Below are 17,715 nucleotides of genomic sequence, written 5' to 3'. Positions count from 1 at the left end.
GGGCCGGTCTGCACCCCCCTGCCCCATGTGCCCTCCACTCTCCCTTGGCCCCATGCTATGGAACCCCCACCCCGCCAGGCATACCACGTGCAGGCGATGAGTGTGAGAGTGAACTCAGAAAATAGACAGGAGTAAGACGATGGCATCGATTGGGCAGCATCAGAGCTCAGCTCACAGCAGGTTGCCGTGACTCAGAGAAGCCGTGGCATAGTGGTATTAGAGACCTGGAGTCATGCTCTGGGTACCTAGGTTCAAATCCCGCCATGGCAGATGGTGACATTTGAATTAAATTAAAAAATTCTAGAATTAAATGACGTCCATGAAACTATTGCAGATTGTCGTAAAAAACCATCGGGTTCACTCATATCCTTTATGGAACAAAACCTGCCATCTTTACCTGGTCTGGTCTCCGTGACTCCAGATCCATAGCAACGTGGTTGACTCGAGGGCAATCCGTGATGGGCAGTAAATGCTGGCCCAGCCTTCGATGCCCACGTCCCATGAGCGACTAACAGAAGAGCTGCTCACGTGGTGATTACAGACAAGTTGGATGTTCAGGGAGTGGAATCCCTTCCTGTTAATGAATTGTGATTCCAGACTGCCCAGTGCGCGCAAGGCGATGTGCATGCCATTTATTACCCCGTGGACCTGGGGGAGAATCCTGTTGCCCAGGCATCCTGATGGGCGTGGTCCAGGTCAAAACTCATATAGTTAGCTGCCCAGGCACACAGGACTTCACAGATGCACATGTGGGATGTAGGTTGCGATATGCCGCATGAGTCCCCGCTCGAGCCCTGGGATGATCCCAAATCTTAAAGGTTCAGGGCTACAGTGACCTTGACGGCCACTGGGAGTGGGTATCCTTACCCTTCACGTGGTGTCAAGTCTGCAAGCACATGGTGCAGGTGCAGCACCACCCCCTTGTGTGGCAGAGCCTCTCGCAGCACATGCTGTCCATCATCTCTTCAAAAGATCAGTAACACCTGTACACCTTGGGCCATCAGCGGCCTCCCCCTCAGCGTCCCTTCCCAGCCTGATAGGCAGCTGAGTCCTCAGAGTCTGGGTGGCCCCCTGCACATGGCCTGTCGCCTCCATCAACGCTGCAGGCTCTGCCTTCTTTAGCGCCTGCCACCTGCCCTGCACCAAGCACCACGAAGGCAGTGCTGCAGGCTGCACAATACCATCCATAATGTGACCTGTCAGGAATAGGAGATGGTGGGAGATCGACAATCTTTTCCACTTCCACCGCGGTTTCTCAAGTCCCCCAGGCCGCCCCACCCTCACATTCCCCGTCTTCTCTCCGGATGCCATCCAACGAGCTGGTTCTGCCTTGGGCATCAGACTCCAGACCTCTGCCAGGAACTGTGCAGCCAGAAGCCACAACAGTTCAAGGGGGTTAAAGTGACTTTCACTATATTACCACAGACAGGACTCTATCCCAGGCATGTTTGGTGGGACTGATGGGCAGCAGCTGGAGTTGCTCTTGGTATGGATATACATGATCTGGGGATTGGCTTGGCGTGCGCTGAGCCCCTCACCCCCCGCAGCCTGGGAAGACCGCCCATCGATAGTGCCCGACCCCCTGACCAGGCCTGTCTCCCCACGGGATCATTTGCATATCTTCAGGGGTAATGAGGTGCACGTTTCTGTAATATGACCAAACCAAATAACTCGGGTTGTTTGAGGGTCACAGCTAGACATAGCTTTGTGATGATATGCAGAAAGCAATTCTGTGTATAATAATGCGCATGACCTTTGACCAGCAGGTGGCAGAATGGCAGTTATATCTACCATGCGGCTCTGTGCCTCAAGGAGTTTGGAAAAAGTATTGTTGGTGGATAGACGTTATTTTGCAGTTTCTCTATAACAGTTAGTTCATATTGGTAGTTTGTTATTTATTGATTCCAGTTACCTTTACCACGCAGTTGCTTCATAATAAATTATTTAAACTAGATGTTCTGGAGTGCATCATTCATATTGGCTAATCTACAGAACATGATAAGCTTCAGACATTTTAAAAGGTAACGTCCTGTTTAAATTTTTTGGGGATAATGATGAGAATACTATATGAGGTCTTAGTCCCATTACAACACATTGTGCCTATTTCAACTGAGCAAAATAGGCATCAGCCATCCTCTGGCTCGTTCCACAGGACAATCTGCCTGGTTTGAATTTAAACAAAGCTTGGCAGTTAACTGTCAGTCATCAGTTAACTGGTGCATTCTTCATGGCAACGCCACTACCAAGAGGAGTCCACTTGCCTATCAGCTCTTTCTTCTCACAAGTTATAATTTGTTATTCTCATTACATTTGACCTCGCCTGGTGCGAGTGGTCCTGATGCATGTAAGATGAAAAGTTTCAACAACATGTGTCTTTTTCAGCAATATTCAAGTTCTGTACTATTAAATGAGTATTTGTACACTGCCTCCGAACCTACATCTTTGATCAAACATTTGGTAATTTGTCCTATCTCCCCATGTGGTTCCATGTCATATTTCAGTTTTTAAACCTCTGTGAAGTCTTGGGACATTTTATTACAGTTGCTTGGTCGCACATAGAACTTGAATATTGCTAAAATGAGAGACATGTTGACAAAGCAAAATTGAGAGCAGCAAAAGAATATTATTCCAAATTCCATGATAAGCCATCGGGGATAGGCACTTTCTAACTCGTGGGATTAGTTCATAAATGCAGCCGCAAAACCTTTTCTATTCTCTGAGGAGACATGATCCCAAATTGGCCATTTTAACCTGTTTAAAGCGTGTTTAATGTGTGGAAAGTGTTGTCAGCAATCCAGTTAGTGAGGGGTTCCAGATACGCATAAGAGAGTCTGGTAGTTTCATGGTTATGTCATGCATGTGTGTTTAAATTCCACCATGGCCGTTTGAAAATTTGTATTCAGTTTAAAAACTTGACTGATTTTAAAAACTGAACTGGTTCTCCAATCTCCTTTATAGAAAGAAACCCATTTTCCAGACCTGGTTTATCCTAGATGCCGTCTTTTTGCTTGCTGCAAGTAGCTGTCCATTTAATCCTATTTCACAGCTCTTCATTTGTCGCCTTGTAGTTTACAGAAATTCGAGTGCATACCCAAGCATTTTCTATATGTTTTGAGGGTTTCTGCCACTCCCCACCCTTTCTGGCAGTGAGAGCAAGATCCCCTTCGCCCTCTAGGTGCAAAGAGTGCCCTTCAAATCCTCTCTAAACCTCTTAGCTCTGACTAAATCTATGCCACCTGGTTATGAACTCCTCAACTGAAGAGAATCGTGCTTCCCTATTCAATCTATCTGGAGCTCTCCTGGGTGGGATAGCAATTGATAGCATAGCTTTGAACCACTGCAACTGGGGAAATAGGCCCACCACCACAAGCTCAAGTCAACTAGTTATCAGCAATAATTATCAGCCTTGCCCATTTCTCATGGATAAATCAATGTTAGACGTATTCGATGCTGTGGTATGAAGAGACAAAAGTTCTGTTCTTTTTTCACCAACACACCTTTATTTCTCCCAACAGACTATGCACAAAACTCTGCACATCACCAGATCCAGAGGCCACCTGAAGCCCCTTTACACATCAGTGTCAATCATTGAACACTTAACATAAATGAGACAATCATTGAACACTTAACATAAATGAGACAACTAATTGCAATGGCTCTTAACCCATTACTTAACAATCAAAACATGTTCCATTGCTCTTTGAAAGTTGTTTTGTTGTAAAAAGAAAATTCCTGTCTACAAAATGGATGAAAAAAATTATTCAATGCATCTTTAAATCCAAAATGATGGAGCTGTCAGTTAATTCGAATGGAAATTATTTCAATAAACATGTTTTCCTCAATTAACATGATGGTTTTGAGATGAGCCTTGAAAAGTTCAATCCTTCATTGTACAAGTTAATATATATTTTAAATTCCAGACGTGGGGGAAATTTAACGCAAGGGCTTTTTTTCTCAGAAGACAGTTAAACGGAAAAGATTTAGCGTGTGTGACTTAACCTTATAAAATAAATCCGATAACACTTTCAAAATGTGGGAAACCATCATGCGGTCAGACATTGTGATTGATGGCACATGACCAGACTTCTTGTCACATGATCAAATTTCTGGGAATACATTCAGCTGTATTTGGCAAGCTGACATAACATGGCCCAGACATCTGTGCCAATTTCTGTACAAATTTAAGCTTTATATCTCTTCCTTGTACATGCTGATTTCACAGAGTTTTCTAAGGCTATTTCATTAATCTCTGCTCCTGGTAAAAAATAGAGCCTGGAAAAATTCTCACCGTGATAGAAAAGTGTATATCAAGTACCTCACAGCAATCTGAAACCTTCATGTGCAGCTTTTGAATAAATGATCCTTCCTAAAGGAAATCTGATGACAGGAAAGCATAAACCTGTGAACTCTGAAGTGCAATGGATGGCATCAATAATTTGATTATTTTTCCATCCATTGCCTGGATTTTCAATTTCCTATGTAGCTGGGAATCTGATGGTAGAAGTCTGATGGCCATCAGTGGAGTCATTTCAGTTCCTTCTGTTCACTTTCAATCTTCGTTCTATCCAATTACTTCATTTATTACAAAATACCTTGAGATTTACCTCAACGCGTGAAATGGCTCTCCATTTCCATCAGTGAATCACAGCATTTTCAGGGCACTAATAAATCTCAGATACTCCTTGGTGACAGCAAACAACCACAGCAACAAATAATAATGAGCAGTTGTCAAGCACTCAGTATGGGGTAAGTTGATCATAAACCCTCAAGCTTAGCCCATGGTATACTCATTGATGGCATAGAAACAAATAAAGGCACAATAACTTTGCTGCCTCCTTTTATATTTATTGATAACAAAGAGGACATGTTTCGCAAGTTGTGAAATAATTCCTTTGCAGAATGTGCTTTGTTTGTGGTTTCATCTAAAACTGAGTTTTGGGTTGCCCCTTGACTACATAGCTGCATATAATTAATGACAAGAAGATGAGAGCTGTGCTCCTGTTGACTTCAGGGATTGCAAGGCAAAGGTGGTGGGGTAGCTGGAGCGGTGGTGGGGTGCTTGGTAAAGACTTTTTTAGGGATCAAGGAACCAATGTTAGAAACTTCTCTTTAGGTTACAAATCAATAACCATTTATTAGACTTGGTTCAATTTTGCTTAAGATCTTCAGAACAGCTCAGTCCCTTGTAAATGTGGCTTATTTGCTGCTGGCCATGCAGCATCAGCACACTTCATTGACCAGCAATGATGGGTTCCCTCACTGTGGCCGACAGCATTCCAGGATGCATTGTTCAGGGCAGTGACACCTTGCCCCCATCCACACACACATAGAATACACATGGCGATACATTTATGACCTGGAAGTCTGTTGCTGAATGCATATCTGAATCTTGGTAATTTTGGGAAGGTGCATCTGTGTTCTCTGTATTTTGAGTTTGGGGGCCATTTTGAGGAAAATTCTAAATTTCCAATCTGAAACTTAAAATATTGAATTTCTCGTCTCTGTTCCTTTTTACCTGATTCCATTCTACTTCCTTGTGTCTTTTATCTGTATGGATATTTACCAGGTTAGTTCAGTCGTATCCAACCAAGCAAAAAGTTTGTAGCAATTACGTTGTCACAAGCATTGTTCTTCCTGATCATTCCTGCTGATAATACTGACATCGGCTCACTCACCTGTGACCACCTTTTTAAGCTTCCTATGTACTCATTCATATTTAAAAATGGACTAATTAGTGTACGTTCTCAGAATGACAGTTGTTTATGATCTATATTTATTGTTTAACTGAAATCTCAATTTTATGTTCCAAAGAAGAGTCATGTTGGTCTCCACATTGGGCAGGATTCTCTGGTTCTCTAGCCACGTGTTTCTCGGCGCTGCGCAGTTCACTGGTGGCGGGATTCTATCATCCCATCGCTTGTCAACGGGATTTCGCATTGAAACCACCTCATGTTGCCAGGAAACCCACGGGCAGGAATGTGCTGCCGGCGGGAAAAGTCAATCGTAATGACTGGAAAATTCCAGCCATTCATTTTGTTTCTCTCTCCACAGATGCTGCCAGACCTGCTGAGTTTTTCCAGCATCTTCTGTTCTCATTTCAAATGTCCAGCATCTGCAGTATTTTGCTTCCATCTCAATTTTTAACGTTGCTGAGATTGAAAGGGACAGGGCAGCACGGTGGCGCAGTGGGTTAGCCCTGCTTCCTTACGCCGCCGAGGTCCCAGGTTCGATCACGGCTCTGGGTCACTGTCTGTGTGAAGTTCGCACATTCTCCTCCTGTCTGCGTGGGTTTCACCCCCACAACCCAAAAGATATGCTGGTTAGGTGGATTGCCCACTCTAAATTGCCCCTCTATTGGAAAAAAGAATTGAGTAATCTAAATTTATTTTTAAAGAAGAGATTGAAAGGGACGCTAAAAAATATACACATGTGCTTTTTTAAAAAACTGGTCCACCGAAGTAAACCATGGTAGACTGTCTAATTAATTGTTGAAACTATCAAAAGACAGCACGTGAATATTCCCTTCTGTAACTGCGTCTCATATTTCTGGTAGAAAAAGATCCCAGGCAATGTGCAGAAGTGCAATCTGGCAAATACTGATGCAGAGCAAGAGGAGGAGAAATTTGAAGGGATAAGTAAAAGCTTGGCCAACCCCCCCCCCCCCCACCCCCCCCCCCCCCCCCCCCCATGACGTGCATCACATCATCTTTAGAAGTCTATCTTTTTAAAAATAAATTTAGAGTACCCAATTATTTTTTTTTCCAATTAAGGGGCAATTAGCGTGGCCAATCCATCTAACCTGCATATCTTTTGGATTGTGGGGGTGAAACCCATGCAGGCATGGGGAGAATGTGCAAACTCCACACGGATAGTGACCCAGGGCCGGGATTCAAATCTGGGTTCTCAGCGCCATAGTCCCAGTGTTATCCACTGCGCCACCGTGCTGCTCCAGAAGTCTATCATCATTTTGAAGCACAAGCCTATTATTGGTTAGGAAGTCCTCACCATCCAATTAAGGACAGCAGGTGGACTCCCAAGGTTGGAGATCCAGTATTAGGGTCTCTGGAAATATCACATTGGGCACGATTTAGCGGGGCGGCCAACAATCGACTGCAAAATTCTGATAAGAAGCTTAATTGTCTCACCATCCCTTGAGCAAAGGTAACCGACAGCCCCCAAGCCAATATGTTTTAAAATGGCTCCGAGGCAGGAAGCTGCCAGCAAACCAATATTGGGTAGTTATGGGCTCATCCACCTCCGATCCCATGTCTGCAGTTATTTGGAAATACAGCCCAGCACTGGTGAGGCACCAAGGAATCGGAATACAAGAATGAGAATTTTAAATTTGAGGTGCTGCTGGACCATCTACCAATGCAGCACAAAGGTAATGGGGCTAAAGATACAGGGCGGAATTCTCTGATAATGGGGCTATGTCCCCACGCCCGCGCGAAAACGGGCGCGAATCACTCTGGACTTTTTTCTGGAAAGTCCAGAGTGATTGTCCGTTTTGAAGACGGCTTGCAGGGTCCCGCAGTAGTCCACACAGCTCCGGCTGCCAATACGGGGCCCTGCACTTCTGGACGTGTGTCCGTGCATGTGCGTGGTGGCCCCGCGCAACATGGCGGACCCACACAGAGGGCCGGCCCGCCACAATATAGCCCCATCCCCCAGATCACATGCCCGTCAATCGGTGGCCCCCGATCGCAAACCTGGCCATCCTGGAGGCCCCCCCACCCACCCCACCAGTGATGGATTCCCCCGCACGCCCACCAGGGCAGCCGCGGATTATGTCCGCAGCCGCCATGCCGAGTGCCCGCTGGGTGGAACCATGAGTGAACCACGCAGGCGGGCACTTGACCAGTTAGCAGCGGAGAATCGCCACGGGGGCCTCTTTCAATGGCCCCCGACCGACGCCGCGTCCACCACATGTGCACGTGACTGCCGCCAATTCTCCAGCCCTCTGAGCGATGCCCCAGTCTCCGCCCCCGCGCCGAACGCGATTTTGGTGCGGAGGCTTGGAAGTGAAGGATGGGAGACCAACCAGGAGAGCCCGGCTGCAGGCAGAATTATGGATGGTGGTTTAATGAGGCCAATGGGTTAAGGCAGGGATGGATGCAGAGTTGGAGTCGGATTAAGGTCAAATAGGAAGAGATTGATGTGAAAATTTGGCATAAGAGAGTGACTGGTTTTGACAAACCTTTGAATCTGGTTTATAAAAACTGAATAAAGAAGCAATGGAAATATAATACTGTCCCCTGAGAAGATGAAATTTCTACTTTGCAGTTTCACCATGGAGCCCAACTATGACTTCCTCTACCTTTATGATGGTCCAGACGGTAACAGCCCTCTGATTGGAAGCTTTCTTGACAATAAGCTGCCTGAGCGGATTGAGAGCAGTTCAAACAACATGCATTTGGCTTTTCGAAGTGATGGCTCCGTTAGCTTTTCAGGATTCCACATAGAATATAAAGGTTAGTGTCATAACTTTGAGGTTTTCAATTTATATTCATTGTTCATTGTAGTTATGTGTTTAAAATAATGCAGAATCTACAATATGTTGCGGTACACTTCTGAAATCCTTTTTTCTGGGATATTAAATGCTTCTGCGGCATTACAGATAGTGCCAGTCACCTTAATTTAGCCAAGGGGAAAGAATAATTGTCTCTCTGGCTGCATATTGTTCACTAATGTCCATTAGGGCAATAAATCTGTTGTTCTTACCCAGCCCTCTTATCTGTGACTCCAGATCCACAGAAAAATGGCTCACTCTTGGATCCCCTTTGAAACTGTCTGGCAAGTTGGACAAACCTGCTGCAATAAATACTGAGAATCAAACCAGATGAGCCACCTGACATCTACCTGCAATTCGGACACAACAAAAGCACAACTAGCCCAGTCAACCCTGCAAAGTCCTCCTCACTAACATCTGGCCATTTGTACCAAAGTTGGATACAGGTTAATTAAGCAACAGCCTGACATAGTCATATCTTTCGGCCAATGTCCCAAACTTGTCCATCACCTTTCTTGGGTATGTCCTGTCCCACCAAAATGTCAGCACCACCAAAGATGCACAGTGGTATACTTAGTCTGGAGTAAATTGCCTCTGGAGTCCTCAACATTGACTCTGGACTCCATGAAGTCTGCAGGTCAAACATGAGCGAGAAACCTATCACCTTCACTCAGCTAATAAATCCGTGCTGCTCCATAATGAAAACAAATTGTGCGCGGCATTGTGGCTTGCACTTTCATGTCCATCACTGAGAATGTTCAAGATATTACTACTGACTGATCTGGCCAAGTCCTGCAGGATGTAACTGCTAGACTGGGCCTGCAGGGAGAGAATGAACAGAAAGGAAACTTACTTGACCTCATCCTTGCCAAACTGCCTGTCACAAATGCATCTGTGTATGACAGCATTGGTAGGATTGACTACCACACAGCCATAGTGGAGAGAGAGTCCCCTTCTTAAACTGAATACATGCTCCGTTCATGGTGAGTGACACGACCACTGTACTAAATGGGATTGATTCAGAACAGATCTAGCAACTCAAATCTGGGCACCTGTGAGGAATTGTGGGCCACCACCAGCAGCAGCACAATTTCATTTCACCAGAATCTTTAACTTCGTGGCCAGCATGTCCCCCAATTTTAAATTACCATCAAGCCAGGGATGCCTCCCTGGTTGACTGAGCATTGACTAGAGAATTATCAGCATACCTAGAACCGAAAAGCCAATCTGATGAAGCTCCAACATAGAAATAAATGCATACTAAACAGTGGAAAGAGCATGTTATAGATGGAGTTAAATGATTCCACACCAACAGAGCAGATCAAAACTTTGCAGTCCTGCAATATCCAATGTGAATGGCGGTGGACAATTCAATAACTAAGGGGAGGAGCTGGTTCCATGAACATTCTCATCCTCGATGTTCGGGAAGGCCAGCATTTCAGTGTAAAAGTCAAGGTGGGACAAAGCTGGAACATTATTTTTCGTGCTTGCCTGCCTCTGTTCCCAGCTCCTGGCAGTGACAAAAAACTGCATACCAATGTTTTCAAGCAGCTTGATTAGAATTTGCTCCTCATGGTTTACATCAGCTTTTTGACCTTGATGGACAGAATCAATCATTTACTGGCTCCTCAAAAAGAAAATTGTATTTTTAAATGCCAATTATTATGTTAAATTCCTTGAAAAAGATTTTGAGAAGCATCAAAAATAGCTGTTGACCAATAATAATAATAACAAATATTTGTCAATATTTTCTGAACATCACCTTTTTGATTATTTAGCAAAACTTCGGGAATCGTGTTTTGATCCTGGGAATGTCATGAATGGTACCAGATTGGGAAGTGACTTTAAGCTGGGATCAACCGTTACATATTATTGCAATGCGGGATACGTGTTGCAAGGTTATTCAACCCTTACCTGCATTATGGGAGATGATGGAAGACCAGGATGGAATCGAGCTTTGCCCAGCTGTCATGGTAGGACCTATGCAATTGAGCTTTTAGTATTGAATATGTTACGATTTTTAAAAAATACACAGAATGAATGTTGCTTGTTGGTTCAGTCTACCAAAAACATCATAGTAAATTTATTGCCCAAAATAAAGCAGAACGATTTGTAGCTATAGCATCATAATTTGATTACATGTATATGATAATGTTTAAATCTGACAGGAAGTGCTCAAACTTATTTCAAATTAGTCAGTTTGTGCGATCGCCCAAGGTGGCCACTCAGTTACTGGGCATTGATCTAGTTGCTGGACAGCTGGTTTGTGATGCAGAGCCAGGCCAACAGCACGGGTTCAATTCCTATACTGACTGAGATTATTCATGAAGCCCCGCCTTTTCAACCTTAGGTGCGGTGATCCTCATGTTAAATCACCACCAGTCAGCCTATGGTCATCTGGGGCTATGGCAACTTCACTTTTACTTTATATTTTTTCTGAATATATTCATAAAATCTTGCTGTGGTTGATATTTAGAATAAAACTTTAGGTAGCTACTCACTGTATAAAACTAATGAACTAACAGACAGCCCTTAAAGATTTGAGGGATGAGACAATATTAAAATAAGACAAAATATAAACTAGCACTGCAATTATGGGAGAGATAGCATGCACACTGGAATGGGTGCATTTTAACTTTAATAGACCTTTTCTGAAATCTGATCACAAAATGTTATTTCCTCATTTCTACTCAGGATTCTGTTTTGACTGACTAGTCCAACTGTCTATATTTTGTTCCAGAGGTGTTCTGTGAGACACGATGAATGCATAGAGCTAGTAATTCACATTTCGTAATGTGATCTGTAAAGAGGATCTTAAGGTTCAGGTGGGAGGACAGAGTGACTAATGTTGAAATAGTGAGTGGTGTGCTTTGTGTTGACAGGACACCTTATGTCAAGAAACTTAAAATGAGTTTATCGCGTGTTGTACAACTGATGACAGTTATTACTAAACAGTAAGAGATTAGATCCGAGCTGGGAAGAAGCTAATATAGGACCAGTGAAAAGATGATGGGGTCGTGCACATTCCCTAAATGGTAGAACAAAAATAATTTGAAGCTTGGGAGACCTTGAGTGAAGAAAATATCCTGGTGAGATGACAAGGCATGTGTGGTCAGCCTGATGATTGACTGGGAGTGTGTTTTCCAATTTGAGCAGCAGTACTGCAAGCCAGCTCTTTGCTTCATTATCTGAATGTTCAAAAAAGCAGAGCCGAAACATAATGGAGTGTAAAGGTACACACAGCAGTGACAAAATGCAAAAAGCAAAGGTCATTGACACTGGTGTTCACTTCATGCAAACCTTTAGCAACAGTGTTTTCAAACAGCATCATTAAAATGCATGTTACTTGGCATGAATATCAAATGTTAACTCTGCCGAACAGATGAGTCAAACAGAAAAAAGAATAGATTGCAGATATAGATAGTACTGTAATTTCAACTTTATAAGCTTAAGTGTGAAAATGAAGACTGTTTCCCTTCTGACCTGACAGTTATGTACGGCCAACACAAAAGCACCACTACTCTATTTTTCTTGTGACTGAATACAGTTATAACTTAATAGAATGTAAGTTGATGAAGAAACAGAAGATTTTCTTCAATTAGGTGTTGGAACACATCTTTTGAAAGTCATTTTATTTGTATCTTGAATACCTCACGGTGGATCCTTAAAGAAACTGTGCGATGCGACCCTATGATGATCATCTTGTTTTCAGCTCTCCTGTTCTTTTTCAAAGTTTCTGGAATATCACGTTCAATGTCATGAAGGATCTGGTAATTGGGACAAGAGATGTCTCGTGCATTTATTGTGTGTGCAAGAAAAATAATGAGCTGATGATTTGGCTTCAGCTACACAGCTTCATAATTCAAGATCAGCTCATTGTAATATCTACATTCTGCTCCCAATACAATGCCAAGGACAAAGAGAGAGCAATGAGTTTGTGAGAGTGCGGTTTTCTGTGTCAGTAGCCTGTAATCACTGGTAATTTCTCTGGGGAAAAAAGCCTGTCTTTTTGAGGTGAAAGGGGAGAACAGGAAATCGTGCCCAAACCGGGCTGTGTGATCAACATTTCAATGGCTGGTAAACTGGTTTGACCTGCTGCGAGAACAGAGCCCTCCCAGGAAATTCAGAAAAAAATCTCTGGCCCTTGTCTTTTCTAATGGATGCTGAGAAACTAGAGCATTCCTTGGTGGTTTGAACAGATTTCAGGCTTCAGTTCTCAATTCAGAGGAGTCATAGTCCTTGGACAAGCTGGTATCAATTTTAAACTGCCAGAATTAGGGACGTAATGGCCTTAAAATGAAAGTCTGTAGTATTATAACCAACTAACATTGAATAATGGTTGACTGAACTTTTGGCAGGGTTGGGGGGAGGGCGTGCTATCACTGAATGCATGTTTATGAATATTGATAAGAAAAATTTCAGGTCTCATTGGAAAACTGTAAGCAGTGCTGGTCATTCAGTATGTATTCTGCAACTTAGGATATGCCTCCACTAATAAACAGTAAATAGAGCATTTGGTGGAGGTGTAACAATAGGATACTCTACTGATCTAAAATATACATTGCAACTTTCAAAATTTCCCTCATGCAAACCTTCCAGTTGTTCAGTAAACAACTGGACTGAACAGAAATGATTCAGGTTTTGTTAAGAAGACAATCTTGGAAATCTGTACATTTGGCGCCAGTGAACAGGAATGAACCATGTACAATAAAAAATTAACAGGGCTAAATTGGACAGCCTCTGAAAACAGCCTCATGTGGGGCTTGCACACGAACCTGCCTCCCATCCATAGACTCTATCTACACCTCCCGCTGCCTGGGGAAAGCGGGCAGCAAAATCAAAGACCCCTCCCACCCTGCTTACTCACTCTTCCAACTTCTTCCATCGGGCAGGAAATACAAAAGTCTGAGAACACGCATGAAAAGATTCAAAAGCAGCCTCTTCCCCGCTGTTACCAGATTCTTAAATGACCCTCTTATGGACTGACCTGATTAACACTACACCCCTGTATGCTTCACCTGATGCTGATGTTGATATAGTTACATTGTGTACCTGGTGTTGCCCTGTTATGTATTTTCTTTTTCTTTTCATGTACTTAATGATCTGTTGAGCTGCTCGCAGACAAATACTTTTCACTGTACCTCGGTACACGTGACAATTAACCAATCCAATCCAATTGTGCAATTGCCTTGCATCTGTTCAATGTGACGCAGGCAGAACACCAACTTTGCACCACCAGCTCATTAACAAATATTGCGGCCACTGTTCAATACACCCATACCACTCACCTCCCAACAATCAGAGTGCTTACCTAAATTCATAGCTCCACCTTACCCTCACACCCACAACTCACTTTTGCACACACTTCCAGCTGTTTAACCATCACAGATACTACACCCAAACAGACTGCACTACACTCAATGAAAAACATCTCCATCTTTTGTTGGTCAAGATGGTGCACAATCGGCGATAACAGGAACTAACTGGTGGGAGACTGGTGGCACAACCTAACGGAGAAGCTGGGTCTTGCCATCATTGGAACAGCCATAGCTTGAGCCGTGGCCAGTGGTAGAGCTGAAAACACAGAAATCTTCATAGTTTATCCACCTTCTCACATTTTACTTCCCCTTCAGCCCACAATCCCTTAAGTCCTCTCTTCAGATGACAGCATCAATGTCCTTCCTGTACCTAGCAGCACGCCACACATGCAATCTGAAGACGGGTCTTCCAGGGTAGGAGCTGGTCAAGCTAATCCTGCAAAGTCATCTGCCCGCTCCCTTACTGAAAGTCAGCAACCTAACACTAGTCATGTTGCTGCATTTGGAGTAGCACTATGTAGTGACACTTGGATAGGAAAGGCACATGGAACGGAGGCCTTAAGGGAATGCCGACGATTGATTAATTTTTATGAAATATGCTGTACTGTGATATAAATATTTTGTTTGGAATGTATAAGTTGCCGACAAAGGTGAAAATGAAAATTGCTTATTGTCACGAGTTGGCTTCAATGAAGTTACTGTGAAAAGCCCCTAGTCGCCACATTCCGGCGCCTGTCCGGGGAGGCTGATACGGGTGTTGCTGGCCTGCTTGGTCTGCTTTAAAAGCCAGCGATTTAGCTCAGTGAGCTAAACATGCCCCTTTGAGCTAAACAAGCCCCTTAAGCTAAACAAGCCCCTAGGTAATCTAAGTGATTTTAATCTTTTGTTGTACTGTAAAAGTCTTACAACGTGAACTCTTTTCAGATATGAACTGGAATTTCAAATTTCTTTCAGTCCCTATGGAGAGACTAACAACTCCACGTTTGTCAGCAGATAGCCCTTGTTGCCCAAGTAGCCTCTCTTTGTAGTGGCTCAAGAGCAGATGGCACCATGGACAACTGCATAATGAAGGCATCATTACTTTTGCCAGGATATTGAACATTCATCTCTATGATTCTCTGCATATATTCATCCTCCCACCGGTGTTGAGTGTGTGGAATCCCTTTCAGGTGCAGTATATCTCAGGATTGACCTGCTGCACTCGAAAAGTGACCTTTGTGCAGTAAATGGTATCCTACACTATGGGAACGCTGTAATCCTTGTCTAACCAAGAGTTTTCTCTGCCGGCTGCTCTTTGGCAGGAGAGAATTAAACACAATCAGCTCTCTTTGAATAGATATACTCAGTGACCTCCTACCTCCACCCCCATCACCCCATCTCTCTTCAACAACTTTGGACTGCTAAGCTCTCAATGCTGAAAATACTACTGGTTTCAGTCTGGAAGAAACCTGGCACACAAAGACTTGTGGATATTCTCACTGTCACAGCCACTAGCAATGCCATTCTCCTCCTGCTGTGAAGGGTCTAGTTGTACCTGCAGCAGGTTTCTATGAAGACGTTTTACACAAGCACAGATATCTGACTAACTGGAATACTCGAGAAAAGCAAATTACTGCGGATGCTGGAATCTGAAACTTAAGGGAAAATGCTGGAAAATCTCAGCATGTCTGGCAGCATCTGTAGGGGGAGAAAAGAGCTAACGTTCGAGTCCGATGACTCTTTGTCAAAGCTAACAGACAGAGAAAGTGGGAAATATTTATACTGTGGAGTGAGAATGAAAGATGAGTCATAGCTACAGAAACCCAAGGAAACCGGGTGCTAATGGCCACTGAAACCAAGGGGAAAGTGTGCTAATGGCAGTCCCCAGAGAGAACAAAAGATGTGAAAGGTCAAACAGCAGGGAAACTAAAATCAGAGGATGAGCTGTAGGTGTGGGGGGAGGGGAAGGGGGAAGCAAAGAGGAGAAAGGTGGATAAGATTGGGGGGGGGGGGAAATTAAATGTATATTAAGAAAGAAAGAAATGGTAAAAGACAGTTAAAATGAAATTAAAATCAATGGGTCGAGGTGGGGCTGATCATCTGAAGTTGTTGAATTCGATGTTCAGGCCGGAAGGCTGTCGTGTGCCTAACCGGAGGATGAGATGCTGTTCCACAGTATAAATATTTCCCACTTTCTCTGTCTGTTAGCTTTGACAAAGAGTCATCGGACTCGAAACGTTAGCTCTTTTCTCTCCCTACAGATGCTGCCAGACTTGCTAAGATTTTCCAGCATTTTCCCTGTCGTGACTGGAATTCTCCATTGGTAGACTAAGTGTGAGTTGCATGGTATTTTGTCCGGGCGGCACTGTTGCTGCCCAGATTGAATACCGTGCAACTTGCACTTCCACTGGGGACACTATTCAGTAAGCAAGTCAGGACATGCAAATGCCAGAACTCTGCTGGCAGGAATTCAGAGCAATTCCCGGTCCAGCGGAAATTCTATCCACTGGGGTTGGGGTTAACACTAGAAAGTCTGATATATGGAGTGTTTTTAAGCACTCCTCTTACCACTCACTCACTGCAGCCATGAAGATGGCTCACAGGGCTCTGTCTTCAGAGTTCGGGAGTCCAAAGTGGACCCTTAGCTTCATGTCATTGAGGAGAGGAGGAACACCCTCTTCTCCAGGGTGGGCCGCAGACTAAAGTCTGCACTCCTGAACACTGTCTGGGAGATGGTGGCAGAAGCAGTCAGTGCTGCCAGCCTTACAGGAGGAGACAGTTTGTGATCCTGAGAGGTGGGGGTTACTGGTGAGACTTCTGCCCTGAGAGGGCATGTGTCCTCTGGTTGGGATGAGCACTGTTCATCCATTTCCTTTGCAGCAGGGCAGCACTTCTGAAGAATGCCAACGCCTATGGGACCCTGATTGAGCTCGGACACGCCTACGCCCTTGGTGCAACAGCTAGGGTATGAGGGTATATAGAGAGGCGGGCTGGGTGCTATACCAGGTGACCAAAGGCCTTCTGAACATTCAAAGGAGATAGGTAGCACTCAGCAATGTGAGTGGTCAGGAGCCTGTATGTAGCAGAAGAGGGGTGCGTTTAAACAACATACTGCAGCAATGGCAGTCTGAGCGAGGAAACCCCGATGCTGAGGTGGACACCCAGAGACCATGGACGTGGCACCAAGTCACTCTACACTACTGCCTCAGGCCCAGGCAGCCACCCACAGCAAGCCCGACAACTGTTGGGACATTTTCAGTGTTCTTTTAGCTGCTGCTCAACTTCCGTAGCCATCGCGCCCAGGCCCTACTTTTAAATACTTGCACTAATTCGCGTTCACGAGACGTCCACCCAAGGGGTGGAACATCATGGAAAGGTGGAGGGTGAAATGTCCAACCCGGTAATAATAATGATATACGTGTAATGATGGTTTTGTATGGATCCACTAGCGCGGGGCACAAAAATCAATATAGCTGAAAGGGATGGAGCATGGCATTGGAAGCAGCGCCGGTGCAAACCTTGATTTTTGGATTATCTGCGATTCTCCAGCTGATCACGATTCACGTTTCTGGCTTCACAAAACAGAGAATCCAGCCCATCCAACCCACTGTCTCTCGCTGAGGTTCAGATTGGAGTAATGCTCCCTCAATGCAATGAGCAGATATGGCTTCCTGCTTTCTTCCTTTTTCTAGCAGCTTCCTCTGTTCTGAGTGACCTGTTATTCTCCCAGTGATGCTATATTCCAAGGGAAATAAGAACAAAAGAACATAAGCAATAGGAGCAGGAATAGTTTATATGGGTGATGAAGACTGCTCTGCCATTCAGTACAATCATGCCTGATCTTGCCTCCTCTGCACTTTTCCGCCCATTCCCTACAGTCCTTGATTTCCTGAGCGAACAAAAATCTGT

The 17,715-nt window shown here is 44.2% G+C and overlaps 1 protein-coding gene across 1 annotated transcript in view; it reads left to right on the top strand.

Moving 5' to 3' along the window:
- csmd3b (CUB and Sushi multiple domains 3b) overlaps positions 1-17,715 on the top strand; it is a 2,394,280-nt gene that overhangs the window by 2,046,145 nt on the left and 330,420 nt on the right. The window contains exons 34-35 of the mRNA XM_038809755.1: positions 8,284-8,471; positions 10,288-10,482. Of these exons, the coding sequence (XP_038665683.1) occupies positions 8,284-8,471; positions 10,288-10,482 (383 nt within the window). The remainder of the gene's footprint in view (positions 1-8,283; positions 8,472-10,287; positions 10,483-17,715) is intronic.

This window comes from Scyliorhinus canicula, chromosome 10 (genome assembly GCF_902713615.1).
Source record: "Scyliorhinus canicula chromosome 10, sScyCan1.1, whole genome shotgun sequence".
Classification (NCBI taxonomy): domain Eukaryota; kingdom Metazoa; phylum Chordata; class Chondrichthyes; order Carcharhiniformes; family Scyliorhinidae; genus Scyliorhinus; species Scyliorhinus canicula.
The sequence above is the reverse complement of the archived record's forward strand: the minus strand, read 5'-3'. Positions and strand labels throughout refer to the sequence as shown.